This window comes from Manacus vitellinus, unplaced genomic scaffold (genome assembly GCF_001715985.3).
Source record: "Manacus vitellinus isolate BGI_N305 unplaced genomic scaffold, ASM171598v3 scaffold_6_pilon, whole genome shotgun sequence".
In the NCBI taxonomy this organism is placed as follows: Eukaryota; Metazoa; Chordata; class Aves; order Passeriformes; family Pipridae; genus Manacus; species Manacus vitellinus.
Window position 1 is genome coordinate 17853677 of NW_021940750.1, and position 15295 is coordinate 17868971.

Here is a 15295-nt window from a genome sequence, read left to right on the forward strand (position 1 = left end):
AGTCTTCCATTTCCAAGGTAGTTCTGATTCCTGAATCCTAAAACCAGTTTCCTTGCCCCTAACAATGAACGGTTAAGGCAATACTTCTGTGTTAATGCAAAATCCTTTAAACCACTGGCTACTCTATATAAACACATTACTACTCTGAGTAGTTCTACTGAGGTAAAGATGATGATTTGAAGTCATTCTTTCACGACACACAAGTTATGATCTGGTTCTGATTCCTGTGCTTTTACCATAAAAATTTGCTCTTATGTTCTTATTTGTATTTTTAAGTATTTTAAGCAAACGTAGTATGTAACTTTTTCCAATACCTTTAATGAATTTCCAGTGTGAAGAAGCTTCTTTAAAATCAACCCTAAAGAAAAGGAAAAAAATACGTTTGCTTTTGTTCTTTCTTTCTATATAAGTAAGATGTCAGAGTTCTCGGTCAGACTTGATAGTAACTTTTAAACAAGTCCTTGGCAATCTCCAGTTTAATCTTGGTGACCTTGATATCTTCAGGCAACTGACTCAATGCCAGAAGGAAAAAACCAAACATCACCTTTTACAGCTTCCTCATAATGTATAATATCTTTCCCCAAGGACTTTTGAGATGCAGTAAATTAAAAGTAAATCATTCTCAAGTCATCACTATGCATAAAATCAGCATTCCCCATTTACAAACACCAACCTCATGTCAATACTGAAATGTATTACGAAAAGAAAAAAATAAGGAAAAAATAATAATTAAAACTTTAAGCTTTCCACCTTGTCCTTGTTCTTTCTCAGCCACTGTTCTATTTACAGATTCCCAGATTTAATTCTATCTAAAAGAGCATTCACTATTTTGGTGGGGTTTTTTGTTTGTTTTCTTTATTATTATATTTTTCCTTAACCTAGCTTGCAAGAGTTTCAAGACCATAATCCCTGGTACACCACTTAAAGTTCAAGGAAATGAGTAGCATAAACTACTAGTATCTACTAATAAAAAAGATGCTCAAAAAAAATAAAAAAGTAAAGAAAAAAAAAAGTAAAGAAAATCAACTTACCAATACTATGAAATTGCCATCTCTGATGAATCCTTTCAGGAAGGAGTTGTAAAATTTTCTATAAAAAAACAGAACCCAAGGATGCATGTTGCAGATGTTGGTCTCGGAAGACAAAAGAGTGCTTTTGCAAAGGCCACAGGTCAGAAGCCAAAGCACCAACTTAAAAAATTCCCACACTGCTCTGCTTGGAAGCATTACTGTCCTTTCAAGATGATCCCATTCCTAAAGCTAAGAAGCCCAATGGCTCTGACAGACTGTCTGACAAATCCTGCATTAGAGACTTCAGATGTTATTGCAGTTCATCTGGCTCCACTGCCTCTCTGATAGATACTGCTGCTTTTGGCATAGGGAATGCAATAGGATGAGCATCTGCCTCAGTTCTAGTTCACAACAGGTTGCATTAGATTATTCCACCTTTCTAGTGGCTTAAGCTAGGATGTTCAGCTGTCAGCTTGCCTATGTGGCACAAGCAAATATTCGCTTCTGCCTTCTCAGAGGGGTAATGAGCTACAGCAAAACAACCAAGACAAAACCTCTACACTTAGGTTGGAGGATGATCATCTTCAGACAGTAAGAAACAGAGCAGTTAGTAACAAAGGCAGTTAAAAATTTATCATGTAGCACTTGCAACATTTAAATTAGAGGCACTTGTAACTTGTAAATAACCTAGTTTCTCAAATAAATTCCTGGATGTGGCCCTCCAGCACCCTGTGCAACTGCTTCCAAAGCACAGATGACCTAATATCCCTTTATGCAGGAACTAGTGAACAAATGAACTAGCTCTCTTCATATTCACCAACATACTTCACTAATCAATAAATAATAACCGAATTTGTATTCAACCATGAGATAAGCATCGATCAGCTTTCAGTTATACATATTTAAAAAAAAAACACAGTCCTTGTTCTATAGTTAGAAGCCTCCATCAAAATGGAAAGACAAAAATTTTACATTCTAAGCTATTTCTAAACTACAGTGTCTGCTCAGAAATGTTCTGATTTAATTAAGTTATTTCTAATTTGCCTAAATTAAGTCAAGATATGCTTTTGGAAAGGATATTGTGAAATGCAATTTTCAAATAATGAATCTTTTTGAAAGTAAAAAGGATCTATGAAAAACAATTCTGCAGTAGCAATCTATTATGAGAAAAATCAGAGCTAACAGCAATCAAAAAGTCAAAGAGATCATGACTAAACAGAGATTGACTTTATGAGCATTTCAAAGTGCATAATGCATTATGGGGAAACATCACGACCAAAGAGTAATGAACTATCCGCAGACATAGAAAAAAATATCTTTTTCCAGTTTAGACATCTTCTTGCAAAACTGCAAGTCAAATTCTTTTTCTTCTCACATAAAGCACATAAATTAAGCTCTAAGCAAAAGGAAGAAGGAAAGCAGTTAAATGCAAAGTGTATTTCCAGGCAAAGTGTATATTCCTGTAGAATAACAGGACTTAATTCAAAGCAAAAAACATATTCAAATTATCTTACCTCAAAAATAAAAAGAATAGAATCTAATTCTTCTCTCTGAGACTTGTGACCTAGATGCAATTAAAAATATTTCATTATCAAAACAAAATATAAAAGCATTGATGAAGATCCTTAAATGTGTAAAACAAAACCCTGCATTTATACAACCATAACTTTGCATTACTTACACAAATAAAAATTAGATTTCATAAATACAGTTTATAACAGGTACAGTTTGTATAACTTCCTACTATGGCATCAACAGCTGGGAGAGACTAAGTTACACAATATCTTGTTAAAGAATAATTCTGCAGAACACGAAGTATAACACCTTAAGAATCCTCACTTTGCAAAAGGACAAACCTTGTTATCAGAGAATAAACACCTCTTGCTCACCTCCACTGTGCATGTCTCACTGCTCTGCCTTTATTTGCAGGTAGTGCTTACACATATTTCTGCACAGCTAATGTTACCATTTGTGACCACATAGGGCTTTATTTACAGCAGCCTGCATTATTTTATAACAAAACCACAAGAACTTAGACAAAAAATGTTCTATTTAGAATACTTACCTTTTTGTTTAAGGCCAACTTCAATAGTCACAAAGTTTTCAAAGAACACATAATATATATGTGAGAAATGTAGGTCAAAAAACTGTTTGAGATCAATTGATTCTGCATTCTCTGAAAAACAAAACAGAATATTGTTTACATTCATAATCAACCACTGCATACCATTAACCAGCAGTAAGAACTGAAGATATTTAAAAGAAAAGTTATCATTGGTAAAGAAGCTATTGAAGTTTTTATTCTTTATATTGAGGCTAATAAAATTCAGGACGGCATGCCATAAGTGCCTAGTGAATTTTAAACCAGGAAGCAGCATCTTCTTGCAAGCTCACTGTTTGCATGACAGTAACGCCAGCAAATCCCAATTCCATCAGAACTAGCACTGTATGGATAAATCTGCTTTTAATTGTTAATTTCATAGAAATAAAGTTGGCAGTGGTGCCCAAACTCTACAGCAGAAAGACCATCATGATTCCCAACTGTAATTACTGGACACAACTAAGCTTACTAAAGAAGTATAAGAAGGATGGTAAACGAGGAACACATCTGTTCATTGGAAAAACAAGCTGTGAGGATGCAAACAGCAGCACTGGATTCCCACCATTGCCTCCTTATTCCCTCCAAGCTCCAACATGCACTTTACTTTCTAGTCTGGCTCAGCCCCCCATACTCCTCTGATTGTGTGGTCTCAGGAGATCAGAAGCTAGGACCTCAGGGATACCCTGAGGTGGAAAAATCACTGTTAAGTATAGAGGGATGTGCTTTCTGGTGTACCTCAGGAAAGTTTCCAGATTCTCTTCCCACAACCCCCCAGATGGTTTTGTGCAAATCCCCAGTAAAGAAATACAGTGATTTATCTAGATTAATTTTAAACCAATCATTTTAAACAACCAATTCCTTCAAGCCTTAGTACACACTGAACCAAGAGACACTCTCTGTCCTGTTATTTAACTACATAAGACTAGAGAAATTAGGTGGAGCAAAACTCTCTCCTTTCAGAATAATGATGTGAAACAAACAAAACCAAACAAAAATAAAACATGAAGGCAGTCCTTTCACCAGCTCTACACACTGAGACATCACCTTTCACTGTAGACATATCTTCTATAAATTGCCTTCTAATTCTGTATGGGATCATAGGGGTTTTAACCTATGTATTCTAATGTAGAATACATCAATCTTTCTCATCTTACGTGACTGGATATACAAACGGTAGAGTAAAAAGCACAAAATGAATCAATTGAAATGCCAAGACCATGGCATATTTTCAGTTATATTTTATTATGTAGCTTTAGAGGACTATCTTAAAACAAATTTTGCTATAGAAGTTTCCAATACAGATTTTGCTGTATCACAGCATTCTGTCAGCATCTTGCATAATGAGTGTAGCAGAGCCAGAGTGCTCTAATATAGCTGACAGCACTACATTAGCAGCTAAGATCAACTCTTAAGCAAGGCAGCTCAGCTGGGAATAAACTTAGTGGTCCAGCAGCAAGCATGTGCCTGACCACCCAGAGGATTACCAAACTCCCAGTTCTGCAGAAACTGCTACACCACATACAGATCAGCAGCTGAACTGTCAGAGTTTAACAGATGGAAATGTTATAGGACAACAAAAACCAATTCCACTTTAAACAAGCTAGACAATGATTTTCAGTTGTCTGGACAAGTGCACACAAAATGGAGCTATCGCTAGAGCATAGGCAAAGCCATTACAAACACTTCCATTCATGGGGCAGAACCCTAAGTGAGTCCTAGGCTAGGGACAAGAAAATACAGGTGGAAGAAAACAAAGAGTTTGAGATGGGAGGATTAAAGGAAAAAAAAAAAAAGCAATGACTGAGATGTTTGGAATAAGGGTGGCAGAAGGTATCCTGCAGTCCATATACTTAACTGCTAATGGGAATTGCACATAGAAAGTGGTGGAATGGTTCACTTGATGCAAATGTGCCAAAAAGACTAGTTCCAAATACTAAAGGGAAGGGAGGCAGATAAGCAGGGTCTCTGCCAATCAACACATAGGAATGCTGCATTTTTGCAGGCATGTTAAATGTTTTGTTTCCTGAAATAGGCCCTCATTCCTTCCCCGACATGGATCAACTCTGAAGATGACAAAAAAAAAAAATCCCAAATCAAATGTATTCTTTAAACAATCAATAAAACAGTCAGTAATTTCTAGAGACACTATTCCTAGATTCTTCAGGCAACAAACTGAAGGCTTGTCTACATAACCAGCTGAACAGTGATTCTCATTTTACCACATAATTGCATACGTACAATCGGTACTGTGGTAATGCATTCTGACTTTGGGGTAGGAGGTAGGGTGGAATTGCAGAGGTTTGTCCTTTTTTTTTTAATTATTTTTATTTTGTCTTTATTTATTAAAAAAAAAATATGGTGTCAATGACCTCAGAAAATGCTTGAAGGAGCATTGGTAGACCTGTACTATTACCACTAACATCTAATTAACATTAAAAGCATACCTTCAGAATACAGATATAACTTGCAAGAGTAGGAGGCAAAGTAAAAAATTCCTTGACTTTGCAACTTCTGTAGCTAATGCATTTCTCTCTGATTTCTTCCTAAGATCACACTTGATAGCATAATCAAAAGCAAGATTTTAAAATTCAAACCAATTACCAACAACTGAATTCTTGCAATAAACTGTAATGCATTAGATGGAAGAAAATATGACATTTTATTCAATGGGAATTTTGTTCTTTCATTATGTGAAAATAATACTTTTTAAAAAACCCAAACTATTTCTGTTAATGCTGAAAAACAGGTTTCTTTCTAAGGAAGGGAAAATACAGTTGTTCTTCTGATAGGTTTGCCACCTAGAGCAAAAGACAGAATCTGCTCATCATCAAAGGACACCTAGTGCAAGGTAGGTGTATTCAGCAAGCTGCTGGTGCAGAACTTTGTAACCTTGAGTTGGTCAAGAAGTTTGGAGTTCATTATAAATACCCTGACTAAGAACTATGGCAAGAAGGAGGAGGAGAAAAAAAGCAAATACAGCATGGAGATAACAATGTAGACTTTAAAAGAGTTTGATCTGGAAATTATCTAGTCTGGCCACCTGTAAACATCATTCCATCTCACAGCTACTGCTATACAAGGTATGATCCACAAGACTAATACATGCATGGAGAGACTATTGCTCTCCTTGATTATTGTAACATTAAAACTTCCAGTTATATGCTGCTGTTATAGCTTTCTTCATTAATTAAGGATCTGATTTTTTCTTAATGAAAATGTCTCTAAAATATTCAGTTTACCTTTATCCTTTTGATCAGCTAAAGATACAGCTCCTCAGTTCTCACATCTTAAACCATTTTCTCCAACACTAGGTCTCTGTCTCTTCTCTATGTTCTCTCAGAGTATCATAAATGTTGCATACAAACATAAAAATAATTTCCTCTACAAGCAGCATATCCTTTTCAGACAGCCTTGAACTGGGAATTTGCAGGAAGTTGCTTCTCTGTTTTGGCTAGTTAAGTCTTTTTTGCCTTTTTAAGAAGAGACATAGCCTTGTTTTGAGGTAAAGTAGGATTAAACAGAAACAGGCTTTCCTCCATAACTTCCAGTACATTTCTTTTTTTATTTTTTAAAAAAAGAACTTAGTTACATGATCTGTGGTAGAAGAATACAAACAAACTAATGTACTCCTTGTGTTCTTTGTTTCTATGTCCGGACTGGGAGAGAAGGACTCAGAAATAGATCTGGCACCATATGAAATAGTTGGAAAAGTTCCTCAGAATGTGAGAGGGAAAAATGAGACATTGCTGTATTCCAACGATGTAAAAACTAAAATTTCTACTGAACAAAGCATAGTTCTAGTACACTGAAATCCTGATTTCCAGTATTTTAAGAAAGCTGTTTGTCAAGAAAATGCAGTTTTCTTCATGCTTTAGAACAGGAAAAAACATGGATCTTTGATTGCTGATTTTTCCTTAATAACTTCCTGTAACTTAAAAACTGGTAGAAATCTGATCTCTCTACTAACTCTGTGTTCAGTGGGTTTTTGTTTGTTTTGGTTTTTTGTTGTTCTTTTTGTTTGGGTTTTTGTTTTGTTTCAAGGAGAATGTTACATTTAAGCACAAGAAGACATAGTACAGCTTCTCTCTCCTTTTCTTCATCCCATAAAGCTTCTAAAAGAAGGGGTTTCAAAGTTCAGCATTAAGTTAAGTTCTCTTTTTCAGTTTAAGTTTTAGAAGTTGTACTTAGCTTATGGATTTCTGTTCTAATTTGATGCAAGAAACAGAGAACCAAACTAAAAATGCATGACTAGCTATTTAAGATATTTGACCCTCATTACAAGAGCATTCAAGTACCAGATCTACTGGAGTTCCTATTTCCATTAAACCCACTGAAATATGGAAGTTCTGCTACTCCCCACCTTATGACTGCAGCAGTAGCAAAGAAGGACCAAAGAGAAAACCCCAAAACAATCAAAATAAAAAACCCTCCTACCAACTTGTGTGACTGTATTTTAGAAACTTGTTTCCTATGTTTTCAAATGGCTCTTTTGAAGGTTAATTGTTCAGAATTTTCTGAAAGGTTACTTTCTTTTTAAGTATCTCAGTATAATATTCAAAACTTACGTGTCCATGCTGATCATTTTAGTAAGCAAAGATTCCAGGTCATAGTCTTCTTGTAGAAAATTTGTTCTGACTGAAAGTAAACCCATTTGCTCCAGTGTTTTTATTATTGTTCATTTATTAGCACATCCCTTTTTAACTGGGAATAATTCCCATTCAGAAAAGTATTTCAATAAAAATTTCACCCATAATAGTACAGATTAGAAGGAGGATACTATTTGAATATCATACTTAGAATTACAATACTAGAGGATCACTTGAACAAGAATTTGCAAAGCTTACGAGTTTACATGTACAACACCCCAATCCTTTATTGGAAGAAGATCTCAGTGGCCTTTAACTGTTATTATACATAATTTGTCTTCCCTGTTCATCTTGTTTTCTAAGTATTACCCTACAAATTATTATAAACTAATCCACAAAATCTCCTATGTATTTATAATTGAGTTGAGAGGAATGCATCTATACCATTTAGATGATGGCCTGCTATACAAAATTAAAATATTATAAAGCATGTAAATTAGTACCTTTCTGCACAGGACAGAACTTTAAAGGTAAACAATCAAAATACTGAACTTAAAAAGAAATACCCCCAAACAGATCTCAGACATATATTAACTTTTCTGAAAAGAACTTCCACCAGTTCACACTGCATTGCAGAAATTTAACAAAATAGTCTAAGCCATTACAGATTAGGTTGTGGTTAATTTTATGTTTTATTTTAAGAGTTTCAGAATTTATACTGTTTATGTATAAAATTGTCCGAGCACATGGTATAACAAAAACATTATACTGTCTCATTCCAAGACTTACTGGCTTCTAGGTCACTTTCCCTCATCCTTACTCAAAACCAAAATAGTAATGACAACTGCAGCAAACAATGACCTGGAAGATGGCCAGACTTCTGGATCTATTTCTGTAAAGCAGAGGCCTGCTACAGACTGACATGTTCAGTATTAATCCTTGTAACAAACTGCTGCCACTAGAAAGCGAGAGTCCTCCAGTGTCCTCCTTTCCAGTTAACATACAATCAAATTAGACAATAGAACTTATTCTTAATTCTCCATGCTGAAAAATTTAAGGGCTTCTGTACAGGAAAACAGCAGACAGGTTCAGTTACATAGGGATTGTCTCTTGAACAGAAAAGCTTGTAACTGAGAAAGGTTAAGTGGAAAACCTCGGGAACCAACTGCTGGCTCTGGCATAGTTAACACTGTCAAAGTGAAAGAGCCCTGATAACAGACCACAAACGCAAATTTATTAAACAAAGTCTTCACATTTGCAGTAACTGTAGCTGTTTCAGATCTAACTAACAGCTATTTACCAAAAACAATTTTTTTAAAAAAGGTAATTTTGTCAAAGAAAATATTCTTGAAGTTTTTGGTACTGAAAAAGGAACAGATCTAAAGCAATCTCCTAATGGACTTCTATTTTGCATCAGACAAGTCTAAACTCTCAATCACCACCATTTTTTAGATAAAAACACACACACAAAAAAAATTACAAATAAATAAGCAGGTTAACAGCACCAATGAACATCACCTACATACAAACTGTTACACCAGTGCTTTATACGATTGAGCAGAAGCAGCTGCCAGCTCTCCAAGCTAATTCTCTCAGGGTGCTTGCAGCCTCCAGAAGAGTTACACTAGTAAACTTTTAGGAAATACTTCCATAACAATTCACACGTGTTCCACAACTTAAGCCTTTATTTAAGCAACTTCAAATGCTTCCATAGTAATGTACTTATTTTCATTCCAAATTGCCACAAGCTAAACCCACACAAACCTTTTCCTTCACAACCAAGTGGTCAGAGCTTCCCCTTTGTCTACCCTGGGGCTTTGATCTGTCTCCAGCCCTTACTCCTGCAATTCAGTAGCCCTGGCCACTGTTGCACTCTGCAAGTGAGTGCAACATTAGCCAAAATACTAAAGCAAAGCAAATCTTCCCCCTCTGGTCCTGACCAAAACATAATTGGTTCATGACTAAGTCAAGGCTGACAGAACATGAAGTCTAATTTCTTAAACTGCATGCAACCTACATCCAGATCCACAAGTTACAGCAGTGACATTGTCCTTTGACTTAAATTTACCAGGAAAGAAAAAGAAAAACAAACAAGAAAAAGAACCAAAACCAAACCCCTACAACTATTGCAAAAAATAATACAGTTTTGCACATCCACAGAAACTTCTGGAATAGTTCTCTCCAAGAAAACTCCAGGCAGCTAGTTTTGTTGTAGCTTCTCATTTGCTCTCACTTTAACAACCATTAAACGTTTTTCATTTATGACTGATGTTGATAATGTGCAACACCAATGAATGCCATCCGGTTGAAGCATTAGGGTTGACTGTCAGTGAAATAGATTTCTTAAATTAAAATCCCTGTAGACAAATGCAATCTCTGTTTAAGTATATTATTTAATATTAAACAATACATCCCAATGGATATATTGGGTCCAACACAGCCCATTTCATTCTGTCCAGTATAGCTTGACTTTTCCCCTTCAGAGATTGCTTACATGAGATGTAAAGCACTAACCAATCATCAGGAATATAAAAACCAAAATAATAAAAAAAAAAATCCCACACTTTAGATACTCAGTTCTTTTAGTGTTCCATTTTACAAGTATTCTCTCCATGGTTCCAGAGATAAAAGCAGTATAGTTTTGAGATATCAGATACAAATAAAATAATTTACAAGAAGCAGTATATTTCCTTTTTTCTTTGCTCTGGATTAACAGATTACAGGCCTGTAATTTCTCCTCTACAAAATGTAAAAAGAGGGGGGAACCTAACCCAACAAGAAAATAATTATCTTAAGAATTCAGCTCTATAAGTAAATTTTAAACCAAGTAAGTTCATTTGACTTACTTGCACACAGTAAGATTACACAGCACTCAGTAAATATTCAGAGGTTTTAGCTTTTTTTTTTAAATACATGTATTTACACATTCTGACAAATTCAACAGGTAGCACCAACATATTTGATATCAAAACAAAAAGTCAATATTGTTAAGGTAAGATCTTATGAAAGGGTCACATATCTAGTTGCTTTAATTATTTGCAGAATGCTCACAGCAGTGTTTTAACAAAAGGACATATCAACTAAGATTTGATGCTTGAAAAATTACTAGAACAAACTTCTATAAAGTACCATTTTAAAATCGTAAAATTTTAGTTTGATGTTGAAGTCTGATTAAACAGTGCCACATTATAAGAACAATGTAATATTATTTCCATGTTATTTCTTTTTAATGATCCCCAAAATTGCAATTAGCTGCTAATTGACTGGGGAGTGCTAAAAATACATATATTTTCTGGAAAATCACAGGTTTCATTCTGCGGGTAATACCTTATTTCATAAGGTGTACAATGTGCCTCCCCTTTCATCTGCAGAAGAATTCTCAGTGATCACCTGCACTACCAGCAGCTGGCAGCCTTATGGCAAGGCCTTCCTTCTGAAAAGGCTGAGCCCCTGCCACATAGACTGAAGGAAAATCCGTTTGATGTTCCCGTTCAAGATCTATACACTCTAACTACCACAGGCACAAACAGTGAACACAACTGTTACAGCATTTCCACCATACAGAAACAAGACAGTGGTACAATTTGATAAAAAGTCACACACTGACCAAGTCAGTATCATAAAACTGTATGAGATTCAAAGCTACTCCTCGGAAGCGAGAAGAAAAAAACCAAAAGGAGTGGGGTGGGGTAAACACTTCCCTATGGGAGGAAACTAATACATCTCAAAAGATAAAATCTATTAAAGCAAATAGTTCCAGTTGTTCCAAGAAATATACTGCAGCAGGATAACGATGAAAAGCAGATTACCTTCATTCACAGACTGCTAAGTCCCAAGATATCAGACTTCAATCTCTTTCCAATTTTTCTTAGTGTTTCTTAGCAATAATAATATTACTTGAAGGTCTCTTAAAGGCTTTAAACTCTACTAAAAAAACCTTACACCTGTGACATGCATAAATTTGACACATACTATATTTGCTTTAACAAATCATTTAATTAATTCTGAATTAGTCCCCTGAATTTCACAGAATTTTCTTTGGTTCCTGAATTACAAAAAAAGATGAAGATAGCCAAATTAAAGCAGATCAGAGAACCAAACAGAAACAGCACACTGAAGTGGCAAAGAGCAGTTATCTACAGAATAGTTTCAGGGGGGGAAAAAAAGAAAACAAAAAACCAAAAACAAAAACAAACCACAACAAATGCATTTTCCCCCAGTATGCCTGATTGGTAGCCTAGCACTCAAGAGCTTCCCAAGACAAAAATATTTTACTGTAACTCATAATTTCAAATTCAGTATTCCTAGTTTTTTCATATGTGTTTACATCTTTTTCACTATCTATCCCTACAGAAAGGGATTTTAAAACTTTCAATATCTTTCCACATTAAAGTTTTGCTCTCATATGAGTCAGTCATTCTCATACCTAAATCTTCCATACACTGACTGTAGCAAGAGGACTCCTAAAGTTACAATTGTATTTGGTATAATGGTACATCACTGCTTTATGAAGACACAAAATTTTCTATATATCCTTATGCAGGCTAATTTGCATCTTTTACAAAATTTAAACCAAGTTGTCACCAATGACAGGATACCTTTTCCTAGAGGAATACAACTCACCGCATGCTAAGCTATCTTGTAAAAGATGAAATTAAAAAATTCCATTTAATGTACACTACTTTTAATTTGTTAAAAATAAATGTCACAGCCTTTGTGCTCTCTATTCTCTTAGCTTCATATTAGGTACTTTGATATTGTTCAGCCTCTTCTGGTCCTTACTAACAATGACATTACACTATTGTAAATATTTTTATACAATTCCTGACTAGCACTATTGCCTTGCACGATGCGACTCTTAATCTTTTACCATAATTAAATTTTTTAGATTTCTCCTCTTTGGCTAATAGATAGCCAGCAGTCTATAATTTAAAGTACTCACCTCTTTTCATGACTATTCCATTATTTTGGCTTAGCTGAGAACTGCTGCTTTGGATGTCTTGATAAAATAGAGGGAAAATGAACTAATACTCCCTTTCCTCCCCTCAAGTCTTAATCATGAATCCAAGGCCATGCCTGTTTATTGTTGCTGAACCAAGGACTAAAGAGTGCAGAAAAAAAACAAAAAAAAAAGAACTCTGGTCCGATACATCTTGCAGGCCTATTGAAAGGACTGTAAGTTAAAGAACAAGAGAAAATTCTCTCCTTCTCCTGGATGTGAAACTGCAGAAGATTCTCTTCTGGACAGTCTTTTAGTCTCCAACGTGCAGGGGCTAACAGAGATAAACAAAAATTATTTTTTATTCATGAAGATGCTGAACTGAGATTTCCTCCCTCATCCCCTCAGATAGTCTGTTGCCAATAGCTAACTTGGCTCTCCTGAACACATGGAAACATGGCAATTATTATGGTGGGGGAGTTGTCACTGAGGAAAAAATGATACACAGCACTATGCCGCTCAAGCTGCAGGACAGTGCCTGTATAAGAAGCCATCTTGGGCAGAAGTTCTATCTTATAAAAACACTTTAATTTTTTTAATCTGGTCCTGTAGATTAGTCAAAGAAACAATTGGAGAAAAAACGGCATAGAGTTTATGTTTTGGAAGCCACTTTAGGCAGTAGCGAAATTCAAGGAAAAAAAGCAAGGAGGTGATCACAGCAAAGACAAACTTCAAATAATCTGCTGTACACTTGTCTTGCACTACAGTAGGAATGCACACAGAAATACCTTACCCCCTGCCCTAAAAAAGACCTTGTTTTTGTACCTCGTGCACCCAAGAATATCTGCATAACAACAAAATCTTGCAGATGTATCCAAACCAAACACTGTTACACTTTTCCCTACTTACACAGTCACACACTGTGTTCTCCCAAACTTGAAGAAAGGATAGTGTGGGAGCTGTGCTTCAACAGATGAGATATACACATGGAGGGTGAGGCATCATATGAGAATATCCCCAGCAGATTTAGTCTGTCTTACAGGCAGTAAACAGAAACCTTAGATTAAATAAGAATGTCTGCTTGACACCAAGTTCATGGCTTTCATCTTACAGAATGTATCCAATTATTAAGAAAGCTGAAGAAAAAACGTAAAAATAAATTGCAAGCAACAGAAATATCAAATCTATAACAGATCAGATCAAAATCGCTCAGAGTCTTTTGCAGACTAAAGTAAAACTAGAAATATTCAACGTACTTTGGCCAGGAAACCTAAATTCAGAGAGGTACTTAGTTTCTTCAGAATGCTTTTTTCTCTTAAATTTCAACTGATAAAGCAGCTAAAATCAACATAGAGCAAGCCACCACTGGCTCAGTATAGCTTGTTAGGAAGAGTGGTACATTTAAGGGAGGCAAGAGGAGATATCTGACTACCCAAGCTCTTAGATAGCTAGCTACACAACTATTCTCCATTTCAAGTCTAGATAATTACTATGTTGCAGAAAATAACTCATGCAGCAGCAGATGGTGCAACATGGGAACACCTGTTCCTTCAAACACCAATATAAAAAAGGGAGCAATAGCCATTTTCCTTTGAAAGGAAAGAATCCAGCTTCAGAGGACAAGGTACATAAATACCACCAAACTGTGAACAGAACCCAAAATAACCCATTCAGCATTCTGCACTAAACACAGAATGCAGCTGCCCTTGACCCAGCCCTGCTCATGTGTTGTTAAACTGTCAGAAGAAACGCAGGGATTTACTGAACTGAAGAGTCCAAAAGACACTCTGGAGCAAACTTCTTTTTTCAAGGATAGCTTGATGACAATTACTTAGATTTTTACAAACATATGCAACTAACAGATATTTTTGAATGGTTAACTTTAGAGGGTTTTTTCCACAGACTTTTTAGGAAATTATTCCATATAATTACAATTTCCAATTCACTAGCCAGGTTCAGTGGCTCTTCCCATGGAACCGCAGAGGCACTTAAGGGCTTGCCCGCCCTCCTTGACCAACTGTGTTTTCAGATTGCCTGTATGGATGCTCCTCCACATCAATTCGAGTGAGCACTTACTGTTGTAGGTCTTACCTTGAAAACGTACACAAACATAAATTGTTACTGTAAGAACGCAGAGGAAATGGATTAAGGAGCCACAGCACCAGACACTTCTATTCATGCGCACCAGCAGTTATGTATTCTAGAGAATAATTCACAGTGTAAGCACAGCAGTTTTTCGCCTCCTTCCACAGTCGCCAAAGGAATTTCACCTTCAGACGCGGTGGAAATGTCCGTATCTTGGTGGAAAAGCGGGAGCAGAGCATCCCGGGCCCCCGGCACATTGCTGCGGCCCCGCCGTGCCGGGGCGTGGGGGTCTGCACCCCGCCGCGGCCGTGGTCTCTGGCCCGGAGCGGAAGCCCCGGGCCCGCCTCCCGGCCCAGCCGCCCGGTCCCTGCATGTTCCCGGTCCCTGCATGTTCCCGGTCCTCCCTGCGCCGGGACTCGCGGCCCCCGCTGACCCTCTCCCTTCCCCCCTCCCGGCCGCCTCACCGATGAGGACACGCAAGTGCTTGAGCCGGGTGAGCGGGTCCTTGCGGGTGTCCAGCACCTTCTGCGTGGATTTCCGCACGTCCCCGTGCGGCTTCTTGGAGAACATCCCG

The 15295-nt window shown here is 36.6% G+C and overlaps 1 protein-coding gene across 20 annotated transcripts in view; it reads right to left on the minus strand.

Annotated features, from left to right (window-relative positions):
- RALGAPA1 (Ral GTPase activating protein catalytic alpha subunit 1) overlaps positions 1-15295 on the minus strand; it is a 142416-nt gene extending 127121 nt beyond the window's left edge. For 19 of the 20 annotated variants that reach the window (XM_029964221.1, XM_029964218.1, XM_029964207.1 and 16 more), the window contains exons 1-5: positions 15186-15291; positions 3076-3186; positions 2525-2574; positions 1032-1089; positions 315-358 (exon numbers count right to left, since the gene is read on the minus strand). In XM_029964221.1, coding sequence (XP_029820081.1) covers positions 315-358; positions 1032-1089; positions 2525-2574; positions 3076-3186; positions 15186-15291 — 369 coding nt within the window. Of the gene's footprint in view, positions 1-314; positions 359-1031; positions 1090-2524; positions 2575-3075; positions 3187-15185 lie in introns of all 20 variants that reach the window. The other variant, XM_029964222.1, reaches the window with a different exon arrangement.